Source organism: Arctopsyche grandis, chromosome 13 (genome assembly GCF_051622035.1).
Source record: "Arctopsyche grandis isolate Sample6627 chromosome 13, ASM5162203v2, whole genome shotgun sequence".
Lineage (NCBI taxonomy): Eukaryota > Metazoa > Arthropoda > Insecta > Trichoptera > Hydropsychidae > Arctopsyche > Arctopsyche grandis.
Genome location: NC_135367.1, coordinates 22,900,001 through 22,910,185, shown reverse-complemented (window position 1 = coordinate 22,910,185; position 10,185 = coordinate 22,900,001). Strand labels below are relative to the sequence as shown.

At 39.1% G+C, this 10,185-nt stretch overlaps 2 protein-coding genes across 5 annotated transcripts in view; one reads left to right on the top strand and one right to left on the bottom strand.

Annotated features, from left to right (window-relative positions):
• Nucleotides 1–245: 245 nt before the first annotated feature.
• Nucleotides 246–4,956, bottom strand: Gmppb (GDP-mannose pyrophosphorylase B). 4 transcript variants are annotated; one of them, XM_077443707.1, is made up of 8 exons: nucleotides 4,845–4,956; nucleotides 4,419–4,607; nucleotides 4,104–4,346; nucleotides 3,905–4,034; nucleotides 1,574–1,735; nucleotides 1,323–1,487; nucleotides 992–1,247; nucleotides 246–844 (listed from the first exon to the last, which is right to left on the bottom strand). In XM_077443707.1, exons 2-7 carry the CDS (start codon nucleotides 4,590–4,592, stop codon nucleotides 1,012–1,014), a joined length of 1,110 nt encoding a protein of 369 aa, XP_077299833.1. In that variant the 5' UTR covers nucleotides 4,593–4,607; nucleotides 4,845–4,956; the 3' UTR covers nucleotides 246–844; nucleotides 992–1,011. The 4 variants fall into 4 exon arrangements, with proteins under 4 accessions (XP_077299833.1, XP_077299835.1, XP_077299832.1 ...); XM_077443709.1 differs by having other exon boundaries at nucleotides 4,763–4,867; XM_077443706.1 differs by having other exon boundaries at nucleotides 246–1,247.
• A 3,849-nt stretch (nucleotides 4,957–8,805) lies between these two features.
• Nucleotides 8,806–10,185, top strand: part of LOC143920878 (uncharacterized) — a 2,541-nt gene continuing 1,161 nt past the window's right edge. Inside the window, exon 1 of the mRNA XM_077443883.1 lies at nucleotides 8,806–10,185. This exon is cut by the window's right edge and continues 1,161 nt beyond it. Coding sequence (XP_077300009.1) covers nucleotides 8,902–9,612 — 711 coding nt within the window. The 5' untranslated portion in view covers nucleotides 8,806–8,901 and the 3' untranslated portion in view covers nucleotides 9,613–10,185.

Genomic DNA, 10,185 nt, shown 5'->3' with positions numbered 1-10,185 from the left:
CTCTGGTAAAAAATTGTGGAATGATTCATTGAACTATGTAAGTATCGCTTGACCTTGACCTGATCATGATAATTACATGGCGAGTTTTGTATAATCTATAACTGGTTATACGAGAAGCTGTTTTCAACATAACAATCTTAAATTTGTCCTTGTCTGCGCCATTCACAAGGGTATTGAAATATTGAAAAATAAAAGGTAAAAGAAAACTGCATTGATAGGTTTTATCATTTTTTTTATTTTATTTTATAATATATGGTAAAGAAAAATAAAAGTTTTACAAACGGAATGTATACTTATTGGCAATAATTTGTGACCAAGATTTAGTGGATTGTGCTTGTGTGATTCTATTGTTTTATAATTTTTTTAAATAAAATAAATTAAAACAAAACAGGAAATATATGAAGTAGATAAAACATTTAAAATAATAATTAAATAAATCGTCTCTTATTACATTATATAATATTAGTCATCTATTTACATACAAAAATGTGAGTGTTGACTCGCTCTTTTTATTACTGGCTAGGATAGTGCATATTTTGCAATGAACAAAATATTACACACACTGATTGATAATACGAGACGGGTTTAAAAAAGTTATATATTTAACCACAGCGTTGAAATATGTATATAAAATCATAAATGTATTTGGTATTAAAAGTATAAACATTATCAAGTTATCTTTTGTTGTCCTTTAATTATCTTTACTCCCACTGTAGAAATCTATTCATATAAATATAAAGAGATCGGCAAATTGTTGTAGATTGGGCAGACTCCTCGAGAGCACATTGTAAACTTTGACTTTGTAAATTGTTAACATTGCTCTCGATCGCACCTCTACGTTAACCTAAACGTTTCACAATAAAAAATTTAACAATTTTGTATATATATATAAATTATAAATTACAAGTAAAAATTTGTGATGTATTATATAATAAAATTTTCAATTATACAAATTATGTTCACACACACACGTTTCAAGGTTTAAGCTTACATTTGCACTCCACGTTAAAACTACATGATTATTTTAGGCTCCGGAACGGAACAGGATATTGACTTGTGCGGCAACACTTGTCCTCCGTTTATATACAACTCGTCTTGAACTATGACGTCTTCTCCGAGCACGGTGCAACCTTCCATTCTGACCCAGCGTCCGACGGCGCATCTCCATCCGACTATGCAACCATCGAGCCAAGCATGGGAGCGAACTGTCGTGCCGCGCAATATTGTACTCCGTTTTATGCAAGCACCTGTATCAATTCATTAGTATACAATTGAATAATTCAAAACAACAATACACACTTGTAAGATGAGAATATACACACCGTCTTCAATTACGACATCGGGACCGATGGTTACGTTCGGTCCGATCCTACAGCCTTCGCCGATGCGTGCCAGAGGATGAACAAGTACATTGCCGACTATGCCCGCACCTGAATGCAACTTTTCTGGATTCTTATGCCTCAGATGGGTCAAATATAAACACATACCTTAAAACAAAAATATTATTTTAAATATCATGTATAGCTTGGAATAAAACGACATGTCTGCATAGCAATAATTGAAGGCAAAGTACCGGTTAAGAAATCTTTAGGCTGACCAACATCCATCCAAAAGCCTTCCAATTCCATAGCGTACAATTGATTTTCTTGTGACATCATCGGAAATATTTCTTTTTCTATTGACGTAGGACGGAGTTCTATTCGCGATAAAACTGAGGGATTTAAAATGTACATTCCTGGAAAAAAAATAGAAATCATCAAATTAAATAGCTAGCGGCAATAAAACTAATTACAGGTAAGCATTGCCTACAAATAACTTCACTATTTATTTTAAACATCTATATATATACGAAGCTTCTTCATTATGTAGAATTTGTTGACTTCAAAAACATGACATTTTTTGTTGACATAGAGGTCAAATGAAAATATGATAAATATTAGAATTTAAGAGGTAATTTACAGAAGTCACTTATTCAAGATCATATTGAACTGAACTTTTCCACTTGATCCTTATTTACCATTAATTTTTCCCCCATAGGCTGTAGTAAAAAAACAGTAGTAGCCCAAATTTTTGATCCTAGAACATATAGCGAAGTAATGAGGTAAATAAACAGTGGCGGCTCGTCCATATGGACTGTGAGTAATATATATATATATATATATATATTAAATATGCATGATATTCTTGCTGTCCATATGGGTTCCAGCTCTCATATGCAGGGCCGACGAGAGGGGGGTAAAGTTCCAGGGTCCGGAATAACCTTTTTTTCTATTCTAAAATTAACAGCCACTGTGAATAACCTTTTTTTCTATTCTAAAATTTTCTATATAAGTTCCTATACTATTCCAAGAAATAAATTGCATGGAATTCTTAACCACTTAATCGCCATAAGCGTACCGGTGCGCGCTCTTTTGTATTTAAGCGTTTGCCTGCGGCCGTCTTCTATGGAAGCTTTGTGCGACAAGTCTGTAGCGCGGCTGTCTTCCATAGAATTTCTAAACTTTGCACGGGATTTTGAGCCTTATATGCGCCTATTTCAACTGTTTTAAGGTTCAAAATTGGTTGAATATATTACTGAGAGTTGAATGCCATCCATTCAATTTGCTTAAAATGAATATATACCAGTCAAAATTAGTTTTTTGTGGAACCATACTGAAACCTCGTTTATGTGACGTCACGTCTGTTGAACAATGGCGACGATACGTCTCAATTGTATGAAGAATGATTATTTGACATAAAAGCCATAACTACGAGATATATTATGTATTTTATTGTTTAAAATAATACTTGATGTGTTAATTAACATATCTGGTTACTTGAGTAAATATTAAAATCTGTATTTAAGGTCGAAAACTCGATTGCCGAATTCGCAAAAAAGGTGCCGCATATTTATATATATTTATTATATATTTATTATATATTTATTATATATTTATATATATTTATTATATATTTATTATATATTTATATATATTTATTATATATTTATATATATTTATTATATATTTATATATATTTATATATATTTATTATATATTTATTGCCGCGGGCAAAGGGTTAAGTGGTTAATCAATAGAGGTAATGTTGCATTTTAAAATCACTAGCGGATCCAGAAAATGGTCAAAGACGGGGGGAGGGAGGACATTAAAATTTAAAAAATAATAGATAAAAAGATTTGTTAAAATCCATAAATTGTAAGGACATATTTTTTGTATAGAAAATAACGCGAAAGGTCATTTTCATTTTGCAATAAACTTAAGTCTACCTAAAAGGGTCGTAATAGAAACAATCGTGAAATTATTTAAAATTAAAATAGAAAAACTTAAATATATTCTTACAAATTAAATTATATTGTGAATTATGTATTTAAAAGTAAAAGATCAAAGAAAAAGTTTGTATTTATGTATGAAATTAAATTCGTCCAAGGGAGAGGGGCCATAGAACCCCTCTTTGATCTGCCTATGTTTAAAATATAGATAAAATGACCCAATGAATTAAATATAAAGATAAGTTCATCCATTGAGTTAGATATCATATTTTTGGTTGATTGATTGAAAATTTGTTCATCCATTTTGGCTTTTAGTTACAATTAATATGATAATAAATTAAATAGTTTTAAATTCAGGTTCCAGAAATTCAAGCAGTATCTACATAATGATATTGTGAACATCTTCCAAAAGGAGAAATACTGTTTAATTCATTATGATAAAGGTATTTTGACTCATTCGATATATTTTTATCACACCTATAGACAATACTAATAGAAATGAAAACACGACTTATACATTGAACACCTTTATCAGATGTAAGCTTATTGAATACGTGCTAAACGATTATTATTTTATGGGCAGTAATTTATAGCATATGTAGATATGGAAAAGATTATACGTATACGCCAAATTACCAGCATTTATTTTATTCGAAACGAACTCTTGCGGTTTCTCTATGAAGCTCTGTATCTGTCCGTCGTCTTTGTACAACACGACTCCATATTTAGACGGCTCTTCGACTTTCGTCACCACAATGGTGCCTTCCTAAAACGATAACCGATCAAATACGCTACAAAATACATTAAAATTAATATTTATGAAGCGTATACTTACTTTACCGTGATTTTTATGGAACTGAGCGAGTTCCTTAAACGGAAAATCGCATATTACATCAGAATTCAACACAAAGAAAGGCTCTGTGCTTTCGAGTAGTATATCTCTTGCGAGAGCTAAAGGTCCAGCAGTACCGAGCGGTTCAGTTTCGTGTGAAAATACCAAAGACACACCCAATTTTTTAGCTTCGGCGCTCAGTTCCAATTCCATTTCTTCCGCTCTGTATGACACGGCCAATATAACCTATCAAAGTTTAACATATATAAAAAAACACATAACAAAGTGAGTGATAATGATGAGAATTGTGCAATTTACTTGATTCACCCCTGCCTCAATCAGAGCTTCTATCTGATGCAATAGTATAGGCTTGTTGGCAAACTCTACCAGTGGTTTGGGCCTGCTAAGGGTTAGAGGTCGGAGTCTGGTACCATAACCGCCAACGAGGATCAGCGCTCTGAGGCATCCCATTTTTTTGTCTGTTCCGCACATTTTTCTCTAACGAATCTGAAAACAAAGAATTAAAACCGTGCACTGATATACATGAGATCGGTTTTTTGTATGGGGAATGCGACCTTTGCAATTTTTTTTTATTATTTTAGTAATGAATCGTTTAGGCGCGTAATTCTGACATAACGAAGAATTGTACGAAATATACGTACAATTTTAAAACGGTAAATAGTTAGATACTGTTTAAATATTACTAGTATACAATGGTTTTATAATAAAACAATTAACACTGACCAGTGAATATACGTGACTGAAGTGGCGACACGTCAACTGTCAACAAACAATGATAAGCCGGAGCAATAAGTAACCACTGTACGGCCATGATCAATGACTCACCTGAAAATATATATTACTGTACGCTAAATATTCTAAGGTTTTTTCTTCTTAACTCCCTGTAGAGATATAGCACAACTTGTACCATACGAAACTAGGTCGATTATATCACCTATTTCCCTTATAGGAATCTCGTCACCGCAATCGAAACATCTATTCCGACGGAGGATACATTTCTCACGCTCAACCATTGATGTTGTCCAAGCCAAAAGCCCTTGTAGGCATATAGTACAACTGAAATGATCTCATCAGGTCACTGCGACACATATCCAGGAAAGTCATTAACGCATGGCACACGCTCGCCTCGTCAAAAGGTCGACACGTGTTTCTATACACGTATCTGGGAAACAAAGGAAGAACACACTGAACCCATAAAAACCACTAACTACGTCCAGGCGTATGAACCCATAAAACCACGCTCGCAGCATAACTAGGGCAGCGCGAGTACCAAGAACAAAAGATGTGCACACGACACACTTCAACCCAAAACGTTTATAAAGCAACGCAGCAACCTCCACTAGCAGAGTGAGCCTCTGGAGTTCAAACAGATCACTTCTCCGAAGAAACCTCTTCGTACATACAATAACCATTGTACCAATTGAACGCAAATAAACGATCCTCTTTCAAACTACACAACACGTGTTTCGTTAGACCGGGATACGGTCAACATACCTTCCCTGTCTTACATCCTCATGGCCGTTGGTTGTCCTCTTGCGGCTTCGGCCTTTGTTTTCTCTCGTTGCAACGACCATTTGTCAGTCGCTCTAGATTCTCCCGTGGGTCCGGATGCCCGGTGATCCCGGCGCGGACCGCCAGATGTAGCGTCTCTCGTAAAAGCCGGCCTCAAACTAAGGCAGGCTGGCCCCGTGATCCGCCGAAGTCTGATCATGGCGAGCGCTCATTGGCATAATAGAAGCCCTCCGAGGAATATGGCTTCTTCCATAGTCGTGCCTCACCGACTATGGCTAGCTCGACCACGTGCTCGACGCAAGCCTCGAACACGGCGAGCTCTCAGACGCTCGTGAGATGCCGACCGAGAAGGTCTTGGCATAACTGGTCTACCCTTCCTGACCAGCCAGCGTACTCAATCCACAGCCCCCGCCACAAAGGGGCAGAGGCGTCGAGCAACTCCCCGGCTCGGCCATCAAGTCATCAATAAAAACGAGATCATAACCGTTACTCTTTTGTATAATTCCCCCACCCCGCACCGTTCCAGAACAAGCTGATCGACACGACGACACATACACAGCCACTGGTCATCCACACATACACACGCATACAGCCCCTGCAGCTAACGTTCAGACTCACTGGAACAAAGGGCGATAAAAACTAAATCGAGTGGAACGACGCCACATATTCGAGAATATTCCACCCTAACAAATCAAACGGAGCGAACCACATTCCTCGCATCTCTTGCACACGAACCGCATACAGCGGACTACTATATAAACCCGCACGGCGGGCTCAACAGTCAGTCAACAACCAGCAGCAGACCATACTACACCAACAACCAGTCAGCTAGAAGCAACAGAGCCAGACTCACTCAACCTGCAACAACCAACATGGAAGAACCGCTCCAGAACTCAGCCGAATCCAGCCGCTTCGAGAACTTCCAGAACTCAGCCGATTCCAGTCACTTAGAGAACTTCCAGAACATACCCCCCTCAACAACATATTTATACACTTGTATACCCAAACTATATTATAAAAATAAATTATTCAAACAAACAACAGTGTTTCGTTAGGCTGGGATACGGTCAACACTACCTACCCCCGCCTACACCCTCATCGAATTCAAGCTGTACTAATGACATCATCGCGTCCTGTTCGTACATGAAAGCCAATCTTGGTCGAAGTACCTTCTTTCGAACTAGGACAAAGACGATTCGACTCGCTCCAGATACGCAATCACGAGTATACGGGAACCCCCACGAAGCTACGCAACCACGCATCAAACATAGGACACAAAGGAAGACCTCGACCCCGTTTGAATCTTCCAGAAGAAAGAGTTCATCGCTCGATCGTAAAACGAACGAAATCCAGCGGTGATGTCATCATGCAACTACGACACTTTACCTGAAGACAAAGACATCTGCACACGGCACGCTTTGAGCCACAATGTATATAAACCGACGCACCAGCTCCAGGCGCCAGAGTGAACCTCTGGAGTTCAGCCAGTCCACTTCTCTGTAGCTCAACTTCTTCGTACATACAATTACCATTATAACAACTGAATATAAATAAACGATTCTCTTACAAACACAAACAGTGTTTCTATAGGCCGGGAATTATTTACCAGAAGAGAAGTCGTTGGTTCAAATTATAGATGGAATCGAAAATATCCTTGGGGAGTATTACACTATCAATACGGATCGTGATTCTATTGTCATGGATTTCAAAACAGCCTGAATACATTTTTGATTATCACGATACTAATCTATTACACTATCAGTACAGATCGTGTGACAATATAATATGCCCCAATCATTGTTCTCAATGATTAGGAGCACGTCTATGGTTGCTGGTATGATGTGGTTGCATCTTGGGTTCGCTCATGGTTCCGATTGCTTAGCTTCACACATATGGGTGTGTAACTGGTACATTGGATATACAATGTATCTTTAAAATTGCTGTACTGCATTCCTACACTGGCAAAATCTGCATAATTATTATTTACTATCTCTTGTTAGAGTTTGTCTTGATTGTAACGTCGGTTCCTATAATATCGGCTCCCTTCTCTCACAAATTCGGTTCGAATAAATTTAGAATAAATTGGGTGATTGTTTGTTGGAGACCCTACGACATGGCGGAACTTAAGCTGTTATCCTGGGAGTTGGCACCGATTTGAGCATATTGGCGGAGCCCATTTTGCTTCCTTCCCGCCCATAATATTAAATAGCACATTTCGATTGCGTACACCAGAGTATCGTAACCTTTGGATATTCGCGGCACACATTTCTTACGACTCGTAGAGTTTGTCAGCTACGTACATACATCTGTACTTCACCAGCAGTCGCTAGTTATTCCGTATATGCATAGGGACAAAAGACTAACTAACATCGGTTTTCTCCCTCAAACGCGATCTCACTCGCACTTATTAGGCCGAAGTGCTGTTCGGAGAACACATATTACCGCGGTGCACAGGTTACGATGCTCTGGCGTACAAGACAATCGTGAATACGGAGTACCTGGCACTTGAGTTATCGTTAGTATGATACTTCGGGTGCCAGATGTTCCATGATCGAGATTTTAGTGAGATTTGCGAGATCACTTAGTGCGGGATAATCACCGAACCGTCTGTAACAGCACCAAGTTTCACTCTTATCCCCTCCTATCATTTTAAGCGGTCTCCGAGACGAGACAGAATGTTAAACGACAGAAAACGCAAATATCGGAAGGCAAAAATCGAAAATCGGAAGATCTTAAGTCGAAAGATAAAAAAAAGGTGTATGGTAAACGGTACATACTCACTTAATTTGTACATAATCAAATTAAGTGAGTATGTACTGTTTACCATGCACCATTTTTTTTTTTTGATCTTTCGACTTAAGATCTTCCGATTTTTGATTTTTGCCTTCCGATATTTGCATTTTCTGTCGTTTAACATTCTGTCTCGTCACGTAGACCCCATTTTAATAACTACACATATACTTGCAGTTTTGTTATAAAAAAATATTTGTATTCGTTTATGTAATGTGTTTGTAATATGTACACGATTTGGGATGATCTGCAATGGCACAAATTAAAAAAAAATACTGCATTGAATTTCGTCGAGAACTATAATCGAGAATTTAATAGCTATTAAAAAAAAAGTGCGTCGTTTTGGATAATGGCCGAAATGTGTGCGTATTACGTTGAAAGTTTAAGGTTATGTTCACGACTGTCGTCGGCCGGTGTTTTGTTGTGTCAAGCAGACATTTCGCTATCCGAGTACTCCGAGAGCGTGATCAGCCAGACGATGTCTGAACAACTAGACGTGGGATCCCTGAGGGTGGCCGAACTCCGCAAAGAGCTGAGAGCGAGAGGCCTCAGCGCCAACGGAGACAAAGCCGAGCTGGCGGGGAGGCTGCGGGCTGCACTCTCCATCGACGAACTCGACTTGACGGCTCTCGACGACGAGGTGGACGCAGACGCAGACGCAGACGTCGCCCCCGGAGTCACTTCGCCCACCGCGGCTTCGCCCCCGGAGCCTCCGCTCTCCCCGCCCTCGCCTCCACCGGTCGCCAAGAAGATAGTCCTCAACCGGAGCACCATCACCCCTCCGTCGAGCGCAGCGCCTGCATCGGCAACGGCACCGACACCAGCGCCTGCACCGACCCCCAGCAGCACCCCAGCCATCTCAGTGGCGACTCCGGACGCAGCCCCGATTGCTCCGGCAGACGCCCGCCCCACGAAGCTGGTCGCAGACTCCAAGAGTCGGCTCGAGATGCGCGCCAAGAGATTCGGCATCACCTCGCCCATTACGAGCGACGCGAAGGAGGCTCGCAAGGCTCGATTCGGAACAGCGGCGACTCCGGCACCCATCTTAGACGCAGCTTCGACGGCGACTTTGGACATATTGAAGAAACGCGCCGAGAGGTTCGGCTCCTCCGTCTCCAAGATCATGGTCGACGTTGAAAACAGGGAGAAATTGGAACGTCGCAAGGCCAAATTTGGTACCGTTAAGTAGTGTATTGACTATGTGGAAGATGACGAACTACCGTTCGGATCGTTCCGACGCACACGCTTAACGTATCAATTCGATAATCGTAACCCGAGGAAGATTCGTACTGGCGCTTTTCAATTTTTACTTTAAATACACCCACCTTTATTTCAAAAGGACTCGCTAATCTTATCGAGTCATATCGTTTCGGGGTGGGGAATGGGATTTTTTTCTTATAATTTGAGTAGTTTGGAAAGCGCCGATCTAAAATAAGATTTTTATCTATAGCCATTAACAATACAATGAAATTCCACTCTAGTTTACCTTGTTATCATCATCGTATGTAAGTGCCATCAAGAATTATTTTATATTCGCGTAGGGTAAAATCGGATCGCATCTACGAGGAAACAAATTGACGATTCAACTCGGTACGAACGTTTTTGATGATCTTGTATATACATAAGAAATACAGTATGTTGCATTAATATTTCTCGAAAGATATCTTGTATATTTTTAGGCATCTGTATAGAAAAATCTTTTATTATTATTATTATATTATTCATTAACTCTGTACTTTGTATAAAATAAAATTTGTATTTA